The sequence below is a fragment of the Colletotrichum karsti genome (genome assembly GCF_011947395.1).
Source record: "Colletotrichum karsti strain CkLH20 chromosome Unknown Scaffold54, whole genome shotgun sequence".
Taxonomy (NCBI): Eukaryota; Fungi; Ascomycota; class Sordariomycetes; order Glomerellales; family Glomerellaceae; genus Colletotrichum; species Colletotrichum karsti.
Window position 1 is genome coordinate 333,780 of NW_024065954.1, and position 18,194 is coordinate 351,973.

Genomic DNA, 18,194 nt, shown 5'->3' on the forward strand with positions numbered 1-18,194 from the left:
CAGCTCACGGATACCGTATATAAATTTCCTATGATCTTGCTCCGACTACCCAAGGGATCGAACGTGGCCGCGCCTGCGAAATGGTTCTGACACAGTGCTTACAACTCCATGCTGCGCCCGTGTTGTCGAACTTCCGCGCGAGCAGACGATACCGCGTCGGTGGCCGGGCGGGACGGGCTCCACATTGACCGATCCTACCGGACCGGATTGTCAAAGTCTTGGCTTTCACCCGAAGGTTCGGACGGAAATATGCTGTTCGCCAAGTCGCCGCGGCGCAAAGCCGATTCAAATCGGGTTTACGTCCGATCGATGGCCCAGTAAACCCGAAGGTCGAATCCTTTGGCGCCAAAGCCTCAATTTCCGGTGGGCCGGAGAGTCAGTGGGCACCAGGAGTTGTGAGTCGTGAGAGTCTGCCTAGAGCGGAGCTTCTGCGAACTCGGCGGCGCGCAGGTCATCAGGTACATAACAATAGCAGAATATCATGATGGAATGAACAGACAAATTTGGCATATGGTTGTATGTACAGGGAATCATTTGTATGTCCAATCATTTTACTAAAATCCTCCATCACGACACCCCAGAAAGGATCAATTCCTTGACCTTCTATCGCTAGCATTTAGCAGGTCGACTGGCCATTGCCGGTAAAGCTGCCGGCCTGGTAAGCTCCGCTGCCGTCATCAAGACATTCAGCTGTGGTAGTTGTCAGTATATTTCAATGAGGAAGCGAAATGCGTATGACTTACCAACAGTCACGAGCTTGAGGTTGTTCTGCTTGGCCCAGTTGATCAACCACGGCGTCAGGGTCTGCACCGTGCTGGCGTAGGTCTCGTGCATGAGGGGAATGTGTCCGTTGCCGCCGGCTCCAGCCTGCGTGAACTTTTGCTCACTCTGCGCAGCAGTCTGGCCGTTCCAGTCACCGGAGTCGACGTCGTCGGTGATGACCTTGTATCCCAGGGTCTTCATCGTCGACAGGACGGAGCCGCCGGTAGCAAGGTACGGGGGCCGCATGTAAGCGGGCTTCTTGCCGATGATGTTGACCATCGCCTGTGTGTACGTAAGTTTTGGCACTTAAATGCATATTCATCAAAGTTGCTTACCTGCTCAAGCTTCTGCATCTGCGAAGTAAGGTCGGCCTGGCTGAGACTGCCGAAGTTGGAAGGGTGCGTCCAGGTGTGCGAAGCAATCTGGTGGCCGGAATCGAACGCCTTCTTGACGGCAGTCTTCTGGTTGTAAATGCAACCGTACAGCGTGCCCGTCATGAAGAAAGTAGCCTTGGCACCACCATTGTTGAGAATATCGACCAGCTGCGAGGTGTACTGGTAAGGACCATCATCGTAGGCCAGGGCGAGAACGCCGGGCTTGGAGCACTTCTGGATCACGACGCCTGGGCTGGGGGCGCGTTTCATCAATTCGATGGGCGACTCAATGGGGACTGCCACGGCACTGGCGGCCAGCAGCAGGGCGGCGACGACGGTGTCCACGAAGTGCATTTTGGGAAGATTCGAATGGCAGTGTTGAGAATGGGCTGAAGCGAAAGATCGAGACACCAGGCCTTGAGGAACAGGAGAGAGAGGCAGGAATGACCCGGCTTCGACGTTGTCTATATATGCTTGTTCGGATTGAATCTTTAACTGACGATTTTGTGTCCACTAGGACCACTTCAATCTCGTCGATCCGGACAACTAGAAAAGACGGGAGAAACTCCTTGGTGGGTGTTTGGCGACGACGAGCATGGGGAAATCGGCCGGCGGGATCCCATTCGGCATTTCGCCTCACGAACCTTGCTTCTTCCAGGGGCACAAGTGCGGCAGCAAGCCGGCAGTGGAAGGTCTGAAGGGATACGAGATGGTCGGTTGGACTCGCATCGGGTTAAGTGCCATCAAGTTGCAATCTAAGTGAGCCAGGAAAGGAGAGCCAGGACGGCATTGATTGAACAGACTCATTTAGGCTCTTTTCCAGGCCACCGGTGCTCAATCTGGAACGGAGGGATACGGTCAAAAGGAGATTTTGGCGGGGATTGAGCAGGTCATGAGCACGGGGATCGCTTGCGCCGACTGGGGTTCGTCAGGGGCTTAAGGGCGGCTGTTTGCTGCGACATGACGGCTCTGCCGATGGTCATTGAAAGACTGTTTTCTCCGCGCGAAAAACACTTTCGACTGCCCGATGATGAGGCTAGGTTGATGCCATCTGGGGCGGCTGAATCGGCAAGCCGGCATGGGCTGGGCCACGGAGATCATCCAGAACCTGGGGAAAGCCAAGTCCGGCCCAGGGAAGGCCGTCATCGTCGTACTGCGTCTTCTGGCTAAATACCAAGCTCCGAGTGACGTGACGTCCTGACGATGAACTGCGCGGATAGATGTTATTGAGCAACAACAGGCGACAAGACAATGCCGGCGTGGACATGTTCGCTGGAGGTAAGGAGCTTTTCAGCTTCCAGAGGGAAGAATTCAGCTGCGGTGGCTGACTCATCACACTCGCTGCCGCTTGTCATTCACTCGCTGCTCATCTCACTCGTTCTAGCTCACTTGCTTTCCATCTCACTCATTTGGTGTCTTCAACTTTAGTCCCATGCCCATAGAGACTTCATTGTGTGTGAGTTTCACTTGATACCGGAGGCGTTTGGCGTCTCGATCTCCGCTAGACTGAAATGTTGAGTTCAAATTTCTCCAACCGACTTGTCGCTCAGACGTCAGAGCTGAACCAACCCAGTAACCCAGTAGCAATCCCGATAGGCGCGCCCTTCAGGTGTCAAAGCTGAGCCAAAGGGCGAATCACTTCTGATCCACCGCATATTCTCATCAAAGTACTCTCGACTTCATCCAACTCGTATCCCATTTATCTTCATTTCCAAGTCTTCCTCATAATTTACATATGAACGTCCAGTCAACATGAATGTCGAGTGCCAGTGCTCAACTGTCAACTTCAAGACGCCGGCACCCGAGCCCATCGACATTTACTGCTGCCACTGCTCACAATGCCGCAGACAATCGGCCTCAGCATTCGGCACATCCGCCATCTTCCCAGCCGATGGTCTCTTCCCCCTATCAGAAGACCTCAAAGCCAAGCTGCAAGTTTGGACGCGACCGACCAAAGGCGGCGGGCAGATGGACTGCTACTTCTGCCGAACGTGCGGAACCCGTGTCTTTCATCGCGTTCGTGGTCATGACGGGACTTGGAAATCGACCGTCAGTATCAAAGGAGGAACAATCGTTGGGCTGAAGCTCAACAAAGGGAAACATATTTGGACGAATAGCGCAGTGGTTCTGATACCCGAGGATGCTGAGAAATGGCCCGGGTCACCGCCCGTTACACCGACTGAGCATGAGATTATCGAGGGATGACAGTCCGGCTTTTGTGGTGTTGCACAAGCGGTCCTCGAAAGCAGGAGGCAGATTGGATAAAGTACCAAAACCAGTACGCTTTTCAGCACACTTTCTTGTGTGCACCAAAAAGGCCGAATGGGTGTTTCTGACAGGACCTCTGGTCGTCATTCGTTTAGTTAAAAAGTCTATGTACACGGTGTTCAACATGGCACAAGAGAAGTAGAAAGAAGTTGTACATCGCATCGTTCCACGTATTGCGAATCGCAATACAACTGATATGATGATTTGCGTATCGGCACTTGCAGTTACCCCTATCCGCCTTAGACAGAAGACCTGCTGCGAGACTGGGAACGCTGTCCGATGCTGCGCTTAGCGTTCATCATCTTGACGCTCTCATCGTAGTCGCTCGTTCCGTTGTTAGGGTCGGCGTCCTTCGCGTTGCTCGCGCCGCACTTGGATCCAGCGTTGTACTTTCCATCAGGTCCGTCAACACCGGCGAAGTCGCGCTTGCTGTTGGCCTTGAGCATGTTGGTCGCGGCCTCGGGAAGCCATCCGTTGATGAAGTCGCCGTGGGAGCAGAAGGAGTTGCCGCACGCGAGCTCGAAGGGCGGGGCTCCATTCCAGCCGTCGGGGAGGACCTTGCGGAGGTCGTAGCGGATGGAAAAACGCAGCTGGGGCATGCGCTTCATGCCGGAGGGGCATCTGTTGGCGGGCTTGAAACCATCCTTCCAGTTCTGGGTGCCAGAGTAGGCCGACTCCAGTGTGTCCTCGTTGACGCAGTCGTGGAAGAGCAGCAGGGTCTGGAGGTGCGTAGAGCAGGTCTTGGTTGGCCAGGCGGCGGCATCCTTGCTCTCGCCCTCGTCGCCCTCGCAAAACCACTGGATACCAGCAAGCTCCTCGACATCAGCCTGCGACTTGCCGGCGGCGTTTCCAGCGACAGTCTTGTAGTTCTGGGGAATAGCGACCTCGGCGTTTTCGATGGAAACGTAGTAAGCGGAGAATCGGGAGAAAGGAACCGGAGTCATGCCCGCGTCATCCTTAACATAGAGAGTTGGGACCCCTGAGTTGTTATTAGTACCGATGCTGAAGGACGGAGAATTTCGGGATGTTTTATCTCATATTATCAACTCACAGTAAGATGAATAGTCGTTGGGGTTCTCGGCAGTGGAGCAACCGGCCTGAAGCTCCTTGGAAGAGTTCGTGTTGAGAGTGACGGCATCAGAACCGAAGAAAGTGTGCATGTGGCTCTTGTACTGGCCGGGAATGACGACAGGATCGATGTTCTTGCGCATGAAAGGCTCTGCCACGGCAATGGTGTACGCGTTGGCGATGCCAGCACCGGCAAGCAGAAGAGAGGCAGCGGAAAGCATGATGAAGCGTTGTTTGGAAGGGGAATGAACGAATGGACAACTCAAAGAGCCACAGCGAAAGAAGAAGAGAAAGACTGAGAACGATGGACTGGCTCCAAAACGGCAACTAGAAGGCGACCAAGATCAAATCGAAGGTCATGAGCCTTCTTTAATATGTTAAGTCGTTCACCACTCAACCTCTGTTCGTCCCATAATCGACTACATCTCAAAGACCCGCCTGTATCTCATCGATCCCGGTAGGATACGCAAGGATTAGGGCGCCATGGTGTGGACTCGGGCAGCTGAAACGCCATGTCAACTTGGCGGGTTGCCATTTGAGCGAATGGATGGCAGTTCTTGTGCGGCTTCGTCCCCAGGACTGGATTGGCGTAGGCGCCGCAAGGTACGGACTTTAATTTCAATTGAAACGTCTTCGACAGGGAGGTCGATTTACTACGTGAGGTTATGGGCTCCTACAGCCAACACTAGCGGACTCATCCGTCTTCGCTACTATGTGGTTTGCATCAACGGCCAAAGTAGCCCGGGCTGTCGGATATTTGCACCGCATGGGACAATGGCTAGAGCATAGGGCCCAAGGCCTACTCTGTACCTCTCCTCCGTGAAAATCTCGTCCTTGTGGAAGTCTCCGTCTCCAATCGGGCAATTTATTGCTGACGACGACAGCTGTTAGTTTTCTGGGTCTACCCCACGATTCAGAATTTGCGATGATGAGCGTCTTTGATCACTCGCCAGTATGCGCGAGGAGCAGCTTCAATTCCAACGAGCCAGTGCTCCCTGCTGTTATCAGATACATCTTGGTCTAATGAGTGAGATATTCAAGTCATATTTGTACGGGTATTGTAGCTATTGGGACGACAGATCGGTTTAATCCTCGATCGCAGGCGATCGCAGATCTATCCGTAGTGTATGTCTCCAGAAGTGTAGTGAACGGTCAGTGCAGCACCCCTTTTACGAGACCCAGGGTTCGACCCCTGGAACGCGAAAGCGAACTGCTGTTGGGGCTTGCCCACACCAACAGAAGTTTGCAGGTTGTCTTGCCCACAACCTCAGCAATATTCTTCTATTGCTATGATCTAAGCCAACTCGGTATGGCAAGGGGTAAGCCATCGGTCACAGGTTGATAGATTGCCGGTCCAGGCTTCATCATGGCCTGGCTAAAATCTTGGGTCCGGTGGAAAACCGGCACATCTGCCGTGATTTTGCTGCGTTCTCCGTGCGTTCCGCGGGTCCTGCCCCGGTGCCAGGCCGTGTGTGCCGGCCAGATATTTGATGACCGTCGCACAGATTTTTTCAAACGAGCCACTGAACTGAAAGAAGAAATGTTTGCCGTTCTTGGCCAGACGGCACCGCAGTCAGGAACCTCTTACTGACGACTTCCCGGAAGGTCATTCTCTTTGAGACTTGACAGCTCTGTTATTCCTTAACTATCGCTGGGTTTGCCTTGTCGGTACCCGGCATAAACTGCACTCCACGTCAATGACCGAATCTTCAATAATCTTCACAGGGCTATATGCTCCTACGTTATCCTGATCGATAACTCACTCCTCTGTTGTGTTGGTCTTTCCAGTAAGAAAGTTCGCTCAGGATATGAGTTGATGCCTTTCGCTATTCAAGCCCATGCACCACCTCAGGCCCCTAGCAGCAGGCCTTCAACGTTGGCAGCGACGACACCGCGAATGCAATCAAATTCAGACCATCGAACAAAACCATCATCTTAGAAACAATGAGATGCTTCAGTATTGCTTCTCGATGTTGTGCTTTCTATTCTTATCCATGACGTCAAAAAGTGTTTCGCGCCTCAATCAATCTGAAGAAGCGCAGCACCGAAGTGGATCCCTCAACCTGATGACCAAGTTACTCATGGGTTGTGAACTGTTCTGTTCATGATCGGTCTGGACCATACATAGAAGTTGACCTCATAGCCAAGGCCCCTTAAGGTGCTGGTGGCTTTCGTTCGATTGCCCTTCGGACCCCGCCATGTGCTGTGACGTCCTATTCCGCCACAATCCTGGGCTACTTGGTTTTCGTGTATGGTGTTCCGCGCGAGATAAACTATGTGGACGGTAAGCGGCACCCCTCAGTTGTGCGTGCTGTATTTTCAAATTGTAGCCACCAATTGCAGCTTCATGTTGTCATGAATCACACGAGACGAGTTCGAGCGTCCTTGCCCCGTCAAAATTCTCAGAGGTAGATGTTAATTATATTATAAGGAGAGTAGTTATTCAAGTGAGGGACAACTTCGTAACACGCATGCGCCAAGTCTTCCCGGCAAGGCTTCCAACACTCAATAGTGTCACATGTCCCTTTCGTAATGAGAGTCTGCCTCTGTGCAACTACGGCGACATCGAAACCCTTGATTGTCAGCAGACTTCGCCTTCATTTTCAAATTACTTATCCAATACTTACTCGTGAAGCCTTGCTCGAGTAATGAGAGACGAAAGATAAGAGACTTGAGTCGAATAATCAAGTACCCCGAGAGGCTTTGGCAGGAGCGATTGATGGTAGACTAAATAAGTTGAATGAAGTAGGGAAGGAAAGTAAGTTGTGTGCGAAATGAGGAGGTCGTCACTTCTTGCCTGAAAGAGAGGAAGTTTAAACAGCTGTGCTGTTTGAGTTGTGCTGAGCTGTGCTTGGATTGAAAGAAGGAAAAGCTGGTGGCTGAGATGATGAAATGCCGGAATGGTGGGCACATCGCCAGCTTTTTATAATGATCACTCTTGCAGGCTGATTTAACCTTACATCGTGGCCCCCTCCGTCTATCGGGATGATATTTTGGTAACATTCCAAATGCCTCTTGCCCATTTAAAGTATGTAACCATGGAAGTTTGGATGGCATTGCCGGTGACACATTGTAGATCGGCTGAAACTTTGCTGACTTTCACACCCCGCATCCCGCAGCCTTATATTCAAAAGATGGAATGATCCTCAGTATGATCAACGCACAGGAAACGAAACGAAGCGGCAGTAACCATGCATCATTGAGACCATATCGACGATAGTACTGGTGCCGGCTAATGCAGTGACGAGTATGCGTTGTTATAATGTTCCGGTTTCGCTATATCGCAGCTTGGATTTGACTTTACTATTGTTTTAGCACGTCGATCAAGTTGGCTGATGTGGTTTGAAACGAGGAAGAGGTATGGATATGCCTCTCGGATCTCAAGGATGCGATGAGGGAAACATGCCGTGTCCTCCGTTTGAAGCGTCACAACATTGAGATTCCTATCTATCGTCTCGAATATGAGCAAATGTAAGCAAAAAATATCAGACCAAAATGGACGGCCACTAATAATGAAAGTGTCTTAGAAGAGAATGCATGTTAGCCTGGCTCAATATTCAATGCGAATTATCCATAATATGGGGACTTCAATTACTGAGATAGATACGCATGATTGCTATCAAGAGTGATTCAATAGTCTTTCAGTATCATATGTTAGAGGTTACTCAAGTTTCAGAGTATTCGCCGTGATATTCATTTGTGTAGGCTGCAAGTTCATTCTCTCGGCACATTCATCATCTCCGCCGTGTCAATCCGAGTAGCTTCGGACAACTTCCCGGAAAGTATCCGGCGCCGAGCGCGTTAACTCGGCGGGGTCAGGCGGGGGAGCTCCCACATGGCGCCCCTGGCCGGACTCTTCGAGCCCAGCCTTGAGCCAGTAAAGTCGCTGAAAATTACACTTCTTCCCTCCTTTACTCCGCGTCAACCCAATAGCTTCAGATCAAGTTCCGGACTCCGAGAATGGAAACCTCTTCCGGCTTTTCGGCGGCGCATTATTTTCCAGCACGGCGACGAGTATGGCAGGCATGTACCAATTGCCGGGCACGTAAGACTCGATGCGACGCGGCCAAGCCCAAGTGCAGCTTGTGCATGGCCCAGAACGTGGAATGCATCTACCGAGACTCGAACCAGCCACGTATCGAGCAGAACACGAGGATCTTGCTGGAGCGCATCCAGATGCTCGAAGATAGACTGTTTTCTTCACCGGTCTTTTCAGTCCAGTCAACATCAACTCGGCAACAAACAATAGACACCGCGTCGCCTCGAGCAACCCGTCTACCAACAACGCCAGCATCAGGTCCGCGCTCGCAGCCAGATTTAACCCAGGATGCAGGGGTGGCGAATGAGCATGTGCAACCAGGTAATTCGGCAGTGCCTGAGACCGATGCTCAGATTCCCATCCCGTTATCGCATACGGCAAACGCAAATCATGTTTTCGAGTGGCCGATCGTTCAACAGCTGCTTTCCATGGAGCCTGTGCCGCCACGGCTCGCGATGCCAGGAGGAGTTCGGTCGACTGAAGCCACGGACATCTTTTTCCAAGAAACTCCAGATTCTCAAACCAAAGTACCTCCAGAATCCTGGAGGCTTTTCCAGGATCGGAGTCTGCCAGTGTCTATCGACGCCTCAGAAAGATACGTTGAGGTGATCCACGAGTACTTCGCCGAAGTAAACATCTTCTTCCCATTACTGTCGTTGGATGATATACTCGCGATTCTCAACGAGGTTGTGGCTTGTGAGAGATCGGTCGGACTGAGTTCTGGCTCTATATCTACTTCAAGATACTGCCTCCTCTTACTGGTTCTCTGTTTGGGATCGTTCGTGTGTACAGGGGATTATCGAGTCTCACTCAACGAAGTCGCCGGTCGAAATGACGACCAAGAACACCAGTCTTTGGGTTCAGGGTTCTTCAAAGAGGCTTCAGGGCTAGACAAGAAATTGTGGCACAAGGCGTGCTTACTGCTCGGGTTCGTCTCGTCAGACTCCAATATCGAAGCTGCTCAATGCACAATGCTGGCAAGTCTGTACATGGGTGCCAATGGTCAAGTGGCAGACTCTTTTCATTGGGCTCATGCAACCGCTGTAAAATGCGAGACACTTGCAAGACGGTGAGTTACATGACTCTTCTTCTTCATGTCCAACAGCATTACTGATAGTGTCAACCCAGGGCAGTGACAAGCACGAGTGAGACGGATCGTTTCTCAGATGCCTTTCGCAGGCTATACTGGGTCTCGCTCATCTACGAGGGAGACTTCATTTCTGAGATATCGATTACCCTCCCATCAGGCATTGCCCGATATGAAGATATTGTCCCATATCCGGCCCCTGAAACACCGATACATCCGCATGAACACGCCGCCACATTTTCCTCCCAGGAAGCCAACCCGACGAGCCCGGCGAGCTCGACGGTTTATCGGACCGAGGAGCTGGTTGCGTTCCAGATCAGCACCAATGCCGCCATCAGACGATTCCTGAACCGAGTCAATAGCGTTGTTTACGACAGTAAGGACCAATGCCGGATGACAAGAGCCAACTACGCAAACTGGCTGCTTCGTATAACGGAAGACCTATGGTCATATCATGGAGCTCTTTATCGGAACTTGCCCGACTTTCTTCTTACCAGCCAGCCGAGGAAAAGGCCCGACCAAGACACGGCGAGTTCTCCCGTGACTCCGGGCATTATCAGGCTTGAAGAGCTCGGAAACAATCCTTGGAACGTCCTTCGACTCAAAGGCCGTTACTACGCTGGGCAATACATCATCCATCGGCCGTTCATTGAATACGTACTCCTCAACATGGCTCACTTCGAAACGCATCCTTGCAAGGAAGCAATACTCGAGCGGTGTCGATTATGCCTGGAAGGATGCCGGGGGTTCATCAACGTATTTGATATTGATCCGGCCAACAGCATCACATGTCTGTTTGCCAGCGGTATGGTGTAAGTTGTGACAGCCTCTCCGTGCTTTGACTGAGACTGACAACACCCAGAACCTTCACCATGGTCATCATTCTCCGGGTCGCATCCATGTGTCCTGTCTTCCGCGATGCCCTCCCCACAGACGTCGAGCACGCCATATTTGTTGGAACGCGCAATCTGCGAAGGTTTAACATCAGTATCAAGGAATTCGAGTGGCACCTCGGCATGTTGGAACGAATGGAAGCATCGTGCAAAGATAGAATGGCCATGTGATGAAAGGACTTGATATTGAGTATAACGAATAGGCATATTATATTTGGAAACGCTGTGCAAGGTTGTGTATGGCAAACTAGTTTCAAGAGATGGACACTTCCTCGAGAGGAAGTCCACATGTATGGAAGAGATACCCCAATGGAATGATGTCGGAACGGACACAACGATGCTATTTCTGTTACGAACCATTGATCAATGCCAGAGAACAGTGAAATCGACTTGACTTTAATTTCGTCTATTGAAGAACACATGAAAAACGCCGACATATGCATTTCGTACCTAATGTCTCAAGATCGTAGACCAATCATGAAGCAACGGCAACGGGTGTCCCGTTGGTCTGCGCAAGCATCTTCGCCTTCTCTTCAGGCGACAACTCGAACACCCCGACACCAGATACTGTCTGCTTGGGCTTCTCTCCGTCTTTCTCAGCCTCAGGTCGGATGACCTTACCCTTTAGCCTGTCGTCCTCGGGAGCCATTGGCGCGTAAAACTTCAGTAGCTCGTTCAACCTCTCGCGCTGGCAGCAATTCTCACACTTCCAACTCGCGGCCAACTCGTCCAGCTCTTCGAATGTCTTGTCCTTGAAGTAGTCGGCCCACTCGGGGATCATGTACTCAGCCATGGTGATTCCGCGAATGCCACGGAAGACGTGCATGTGCATGCGCCACTGCCACGGGTACTTCTTGTTGTATTGCGCCGGGACATTGTCCTCGAACCACTTGTGCAACGGACCGAAAAGACCGGGCTGCAAGTGAGCATCGTCGTAGGCCCAGCTGTCGACAGCAAGGTCGCGCTTCTTTCGAATGATGGGCCCCAGAAGCTTGAGCCATGCAGAGTCTGGGGAAAGATATGTCATGCCCATTACGTTGACGTCCTTGTAAGCCCAGATACTCCAAGCTGCAACCTCATGTTAGCTTGATCGAATTGATGCATGAATACTAATGAGTCGGGACTTACCAATACCCTCATCGGTATAGATGGCCATTTGCTTATCCAGCATGTCGTATCTCTCATCGTTGTGGACCTTCCAGTCAGGGTTGTACTCTTCCCGCTCGTAGATCGGACCAAACTCGCCTATTTGAAAAAAGGTCAGCACGCTGAAAAGCTGTGATCACGGGACTGATATTTACCGTTCCAGATGGGCACGTTGTGCTCTTTCATGAAAGCGACCTTGCGGTCATACATCTGGCGGATGTATGCATCCTGCTCTTTCTGCCCCTGGTATCTACCGATACGGTTCGGGAACCCAAAGCCGCAGTAGTCGTGGACGGCGTACACGGAGTTGGGGAAAACTTTCGTGAAGCCAGAAAAGTCCATGCTGAAGGTGTTGCCCTCAAGGAAAAGGATGTGATCGGGATCGATGTTGCGAATGGCGGGCACGATCCTGTCGTAGAACGAGAGAAGGCGACTCCACTCGACGTCGGCAGGCTCATTGAGGGGGTTGTAACCAGCGACCCAAGGGTTTCCCTTATACCGCTTTGCAATCACCTCCCATAAGTTGATGACACGGTCTTGGAAGTGCTTGTGATCCCAAAAGGCGGCGTAGCCGGTCGGGTTGTCGGAATGCCAGTCTTGGTTCTGGCCGCCTGGTGCGGAGTGAAGATCGAGGATTGTGTAGATTCCGTACTTGGCGCACTATGGTGATGACTTCTTAGCTTCATTCTGTCGAACGGGAAATGGCATCGGAAGATAGCTGTACATACAATTTCAACCGCGCGGTCAAGGTGCTTGAAGCCCTCTTCCTTGATCACGAAGGGGTTCATGTCGTCCTCAAAGTGATGGTAGTTGAAAGAAAGGCGCACACAGTTGAAACCAACAGAGGCGAGGAACTCGGCGTCTTTCTCAGTGAAGAAGTATTCAAGGAATTTGTCGAAGAAGAAATCGCACTTTTCTTTGCCGAGGACCTTAAGCAGCGCGGCGCGGATCTGGTGCTCGCGACCGGGGAAGCCGTTCATGAAATTCTCCATGAGCATCCAGCCGCCGAGGGCAGTCTGATGGAGACTACGGTCAGAAACATCTTACTTGAGGAGCTTGGAAACGCAACTTACCCCGCGGAGGCGGACGGCCTTGCCATCAGCATCGACAACGTCGGGGCCAGACGTTCTGAGAATCCCGTTGGACATGGTGTCGTGTGTTTTAGTCCAAGTTAACTATGATAAGAGACAGGAAGTTGCAGAATACAGTGATGCGATCGAGGTCAGAGCAGCTCGAGCTCCTAAATAAGAGCGCCTCACATGCGACATGCGCGTTGAGCAACGAGCCATGCTGGGCTGTCACATGGATTGCGGAGTTGTTGCATCTATCCCACATCCCCCATGACGTGTGGTGCCACTCGAGGTGTCTCCTCGTTAGCTGATTCGAAGTGAAAACTTACACCAACGCGTCTTCTTCCGCGGTTGAGTTGAAAGATTATGACCCGCGTCGACAATCGGGGCAAGGCCAGACGCTCCCCCGACCCCACGTTCCAACCGTCCTGGATGACCCGCATAACCGCCGGCGACATTAACCGAGAGAAAAGGACGCTAGGGGGAAGATTTTGGCTGCCCCGAACTGATCCATGTTTGTTCGGGGGAAGCATTTAGATGCCCCGACGAGTCATGATTGGACAGTCTTCAGTAAAAAAGGGGGTTCCAAAGTCGAAGAGGAATCTCAACTTCTCCACTTGGCGGACGCTACACAACTCGAGCGAGTCTCGGCACAACTTTGTGGTTATCAAGTGCAAGTCTACCGCGCTCCTGCGGAAACTGGCCGAGTCAGACGAGCATGACTGCAATATGTTGTTGATCATGTGTTTCCCCGTGGAGTCTGGCTTAGTCTGGTCAGTATTCTTCTCATGAATGTCTTCTGAGTGGAGATAGAACCGCACTTTACCCCAGCCCCCGGATTGCCCTTGCTTCTTCTCCGCATCTCATCATCCGACCTGATCCTTGCCTTGTTACTTCTCCTTGATAGGTTTTCAGAGTCCCGGGACTACGGTTCTGTCAGTCAGTCAGGCGAGCTTGTTCCCGCGCCAATGGCGATATCGCTCGATCGACCTCGTTTCGTCTAGCCCCGGATGCCGACTATTCGACTTCATTACCTGGCTTGTACTCCCACTTGACGAGTAAAACCCGGGAGCGGTGCATGCGGCCAGGACATCCTGATCGTTCCACTTCTGCACCTGAAAGGAATGCATGCATATAAGGACACCTGAAAACCCGACTTCATGGTTGAGGAGTTGGTTCAGACTAGTCCTCTCCATCTTACATCAACGTCCTCCGCCGCCGCCGATCAAGCTTCTGGTACACCAACTCTCCGAGTATTGGTATCAGTCACCATGGACTTCCTCCGTCAACGTCTTCCGGCTCCGAGGCAAGACCAGCAAGCTCGCCGGGCTCGCAAGCAAGGCGGTCCGGCCGTGGCGAACGAGACCTACCAGCCATCTCGCATTGCGCAGCTCGCGCAAGAGTCGCCGGCATGGTACCGATCTTCCGCTCGGAGGAAGCTTTACTTTCTCCTATTCCCGGCAGCTGTTGTCTCTTACGCAACCAGCGGCTACGATGGTTCCATGATGAACAGCTTGCGTAAGTCATGCTGCTGCTTTGAAGGTCCGAACATCCGCGGCTAATGTTGACGTTCTTCGTAGAAACGGTGTCCTATTTTGACGACTTCTTCGACAATCCTCGCGGTGCGGTTCTTGGCTTGATGAGCGCCATCATGTCTCTGGGAAGCATCTGCTCGACCCCTATAGCACCGTGGGTGGCAGATCGCTTTGGCCGACGATGGGGTATCACGGTGGGAAGTTTGATCATGATTGCCGGTGCTATCCTTCAATGCGAGAGTACAGAGTTCGCCATGTTCGTGGTCAGCAGATTTATTCTGGGCTTTGGTCTATCCTTTGCTACGACTTCCGCTCCTAGTTTGGTCAGCGAGCTGTCACATCCGAAGGATCGTGTGACGATTACTGCTATCTGCAACACCTGGTAAGCATCAACCCCTCTCGGCCTTCGAACGAAACGCAGACTAATGATTCATAAGTTGGTACGTAGGAAGTATCTGTGCCGCCTGGATTACCTTCGGCACCCGAACGATCCCAAGTACATGGTCCTGGCGAATTCCCTCCCTGCTTCAAATGGCACCTAGTGTTGTGCAGCTCGCTGCTGTCTGGTTTGTCCCCGAATCACCAAGATGGCTCATCTCTAAAGACCGCGATCACGATGCGCTCGAAGCTCTCAAGCGATACCACGGTGATGGCGAGGAGACGGAGTTGGTCAGGCTGGAGTATGAAGAGATAAGAACGGCGATCGATAACGAGAAGAGTAAGAGAAAGCTTGTCTTGGTAGTTGTCGGGAACAACGGCTAACCTTAGTCGTAGGACTTGGGTCTACTACTTGGAAGTCAATGGTCACGACAAAGGGCAACCGTTACCGCATGTTTCTTGTCATCTGTAAGACCCTCCTTCTCACAACTCATTGCTCCATCATCCACTAACTGCCGGTGATCCGCAGGCATGGGCTTCTTTTCCCAGTGGTCCGGTAATGGCCTGATTGCGTACTGTAAGTTTTCTGTCTGTCTTGGGCTGACTTACTGCAAATCTAACAATGATAAGATCTCTCTAGAATCATGGACACTGTCGGCATCAAAGACAAGAACACGCAAGCTTTAGTCAACGGTCTCATCAACATCTGGAACTTTGGACTCGCGCTTACTACTGCTTTCTTCGTCGAAAGAATTGGCAGGCGCCCGCTTTTCCGTATCTCCACTGTCGGCATGCTCACAGTCTTCATCGCCTGGACCATTGCTTCGGCACGCTTTGCCGAGACCAGCGACAGGTCTGCCGGTATCGCTGTCATGGCTCTGATCTTCGTCTACCAGGTCTTCTACTGCATCGCTTTCTCGCCCCTGCCTGTCGCTTACTCCGTCGAAATTCTACCTTTCTCAATCCGAGCCAAGGGTATGGCGACCTATGTCTTTGCGACTAAGGCCGCCGTCTTCGTCAACCAATACGTCAACCCCATTGGGCTTCAGAACATTGGATGGAAGTTCTACATCGTCTACGTTGCCATCTTGGCGGTTGAGAGCTTCGTTGCTTATGGATGGTTCTTGGAGACCAAGGGAAAGGCTTTGGAAGAGATTGCGGTAATCTTCGACGGCGACCAAGCGAATGTTCGGGTTGACGAGAACGGAAAAGGAGACGGCCCTGTTGATGTGGAGGAAAACGAGCATGTCAACAAAGTTTGAGATTATGTTGGGGAGTCACGTTGATGATAGTTAATTTCAAACAATATTATAATAATCGTATCTTTGCACAGCCATATGTCTTGCCTGTGACAGTTGGGTTGCAGGCTTTTACATGTACTTGCGTGGGCTGGTGGAGATGAATCACGGGTGTAATGCTAGTTCATTACTGACACGGCCCGGCCACGAGACTCGGATGTTGCATGACGAAACTTGATAAATGACTCGTCTTATTTTTCTGTTTCTAGTTCAGACATCAATATCAACATTCCTTATTGCTGTGCTGAGATGTCTTGTCTGAAAACTCGTAACCGTCGCCACCCCGTGCTGGACACACAGTCTGAGGCATGACCTTGATAGATCCATCATATCGAGGGGTAGATTAATTTGTCGTAAGAAGGCGTTCAAATTTTTCAAGTAGCTTCAGTCCGTATTCATAACATCTGGGAGTTGTCTTCGACGGAGCCGAACGTTGAGACCCTTCTGCATGACAAACCAGCTAGAAAACATCAATTAGCATCGGTCAAACAAGTGTCCAAGTCAGTGTACTCACTAGCATCTTTCCTCCAAAGGGACATTTGGGTCCGCCAACTCCAAGTCAAAATGCAGAAACAGCGTCGGAATGAGCTACAAGCAAGTCAGTATGCGGATGGTTTTATGGTGCTTGTAGGAACCTGGATGGCGTTGACCAACCTTCGCCATTTCCATCCAGCTAATGTCTGTATCACTCATCAGCATTCTGCTTTTGTCTGAATGCATACACGTGGTTTCACATACTTCTTCCCAGACACATGCGAGCACCTGACCCGAAGGCAAAGAAAAAGCGATCTGGACATTTAAGTCAGAGATTTGTGGTACATGCTTGCCAAGAAGGAAGAACTTGCGCATGTCCCCATTGTTTTCCTTGAGCCATCGCTCCGGCCTGAATGAATGTACATCTTGGCCGTATACGTCGGTGCTTCGATGTACTACCCATGGATTGACGCCCACAACAGACTGATAGAGAGGAGCATGTTAGTCCACATTTCAATAACTGATCGTCCTGTAGACGGAGAACTTACTCCGGCGGGCATAAAACGTCCGTCAATCTCATAACCGCCCTTGGGAACAACGCGTGGCAGTGTCATGCCTACAGCAGGGTGTAACCTCAAGGCTTCGTACATCGCGGCCTGCAGATACGGCATATTCTCGGACTGCGAGACGGTGATGGGGTCGCTGAGTTTTCCTTGTTTCCAGAGTTCGTCAACTTCTTCGACGAGCTTGCGCTTACTTTCGGGGTTCTTCAGCATGTAGTATATGATCGATCGAATTGAAATTGCTGTCGTGTCACTTCCGGCAAAGATGTTCGATGTCGCCATAGAAACCAAGTCGGACCCGTCGAACTGATCGGGCTTTTGGTGATGAACTTCCAGGAGCTTGCCAAGAATATCCTGGTGATCCGATCCTCGATCTTGCCGAGCATCAACCTCACGGGCTGCGAACTGGCGCAGACTGCCGTGGCGCGACGTTATGCCAAGCCAATTTCCAATGACTGGAGACAAATAGTCATGGAGCCAGTAAAACCACGGCACTTGGCCTATCCATGCAGCTGAAATCAGAGCATTCTCGATCTGCTGGAAAGAGCCGTCGTCGGAACCGACATCCATGAAGCCGAAACGTTTCGAGAAGGTCACCTCGCCAATGACATCTTGAAGTGATTAGTATTCGTATCCATGATAAATGACAAAGGATGCTAATACATACCAAACGCATATAGCTGAACCCAGTTGCCCATATCAACAGTTCGTCCCACCATCTCACTGAGTTTACCGAGGAAGACACGGATGCCGCTGTCTACGTAAGGCTCAAGCTCTTTTAAGGAAGACATGGCGTAAGGCCTGGTGACCAGTCGACGTTGAGCTGAATGGACTCCGTCGTCTCGTTCGGCGAACAGGTCAAACTTCCGTCTCCCCTGCCAAACACTATACCAGTCCGATTTCCGAAACTTTGATCCAGCGCCTGTATGTGAGTGTTAGTCCGTAGTCCTTTGAGCTATCGAGTGGCCGGCTTGCCGTAGATTGTTTTGATTGAAGTGAGATCTGAGATGCTCCTGTGAACCCATTAGAATGAATGTCACGACATTGAATGCCTCGAGACTTCTCCTCCGGTTGCACTTACACCTCACTTGGCGCAATTCGAACGACTTTTCCATGGACTTCATGAAGACGCATCATGATCACATGAAGATCCCCCTTGTTCGAGTGCCAAGTAAGCCATGCCCGAGAAAGGCTCGCCGCATATGGGCCCGGAATCCCCGCAAAAGGGGACAGGTAACG

General features: G+C 51.4%; 6 protein-coding genes across 6 annotated transcripts; 2 read left to right on the plus strand and 4 right to left on the minus strand.

Moving 5' to 3' along the window:
* Positions 1 to 616: 616 nt before the first annotated feature.
* Positions 617 to 1,490, minus strand: CkaCkLH20_12128 (polysaccharide deacetylase; the record flags this gene model as incomplete). Its single annotated transcript, XM_038894842.1, has 3 exons — positions 617 to 690; positions 744 to 1,044; positions 1,098 to 1,490. 3 exons carry the CDS (start codon positions 1,488 to 1,490, stop codon positions 617 to 619), a joined length of 768 nt encoding a protein of 255 aa, XP_038739922.1.
* A 2,153-nt stretch (positions 1,491 to 3,643) lies between these two features.
* On the minus strand, positions 3,644 to 4,693 carry CkaCkLH20_12129 (uncharacterized protein; the record flags this gene model as incomplete). The annotated part of the gene is made up of 2 exons (XM_038894843.1): positions 3,644 to 4,383; positions 4,456 to 4,693. The coding sequence occupies 2 exons, from the start codon at positions 4,691 to 4,693 to the stop codon at positions 3,644 to 3,646; spliced, it is 978 nt and encodes a 325-aa protein (XP_038739923.1).
* Positions 4,694 to 9,482: 4,789 nt separating this feature from the next.
* On the plus strand, positions 9,483 to 10,662 carry CkaCkLH20_12130 (C6 finger domain-containing protein; the record flags this gene model as incomplete). Its single annotated transcript, XM_038894844.1, has 3 exons — positions 9,483 to 9,580; positions 9,640 to 10,410; positions 10,461 to 10,662. The coding sequence occupies 3 exons, from the start codon at positions 9,483 to 9,485 to the stop codon at positions 10,660 to 10,662; spliced, it is 1,071 nt and encodes a 356-aa protein (XP_038739924.1).
* Positions 10,663 to 10,966: 304 nt separating this feature from the next.
* On the minus strand, positions 10,967 to 12,785 carry CkaCkLH20_12131 (endoglucanase c; the record flags this gene model as incomplete). The annotated part of the gene is made up of 5 exons (XM_038894845.1): positions 10,967 to 11,559; positions 11,620 to 11,736; positions 11,793 to 12,297; positions 12,366 to 12,653; positions 12,711 to 12,785. 5 exons carry the CDS (start codon positions 12,783 to 12,785, stop codon positions 10,967 to 10,969), a joined length of 1,578 nt encoding a protein of 525 aa, XP_038739925.1.
* A 1,193-nt stretch (positions 12,786 to 13,978) lies between these two features.
* Positions 13,979 to 15,882, plus strand: CkaCkLH20_12132 (hexose transporter protein; the record flags this gene model as incomplete). Its single annotated transcript, XM_038894846.1, has 6 exons — positions 13,979 to 14,225; positions 14,288 to 14,624; positions 14,680 to 14,960; positions 15,017 to 15,088; positions 15,150 to 15,197; positions 15,251 to 15,882. 6 exons carry the CDS (start codon positions 13,979 to 13,981, stop codon positions 15,880 to 15,882), a joined length of 1,617 nt encoding a protein of 538 aa, XP_038739926.1.
* A 420-nt stretch (positions 15,883 to 16,302) lies between these two features.
* On the minus strand, positions 16,303 to 17,746 carry CkaCkLH20_12133 (cytochrome p450 family protein; the record flags this gene model as incomplete). The annotated part of the gene is made up of 5 exons (XM_038894847.1): positions 16,303 to 16,378; positions 16,433 to 16,506; positions 16,738 to 16,875; positions 16,941 to 17,566; positions 17,623 to 17,746. The coding sequence occupies 5 exons, from the start codon at positions 17,744 to 17,746 to the stop codon at positions 16,303 to 16,305; spliced, it is 1,038 nt and encodes a 345-aa protein (XP_038739927.1).
* Between the last annotated feature and the right edge of the window lie 448 nt (positions 17,747 to 18,194).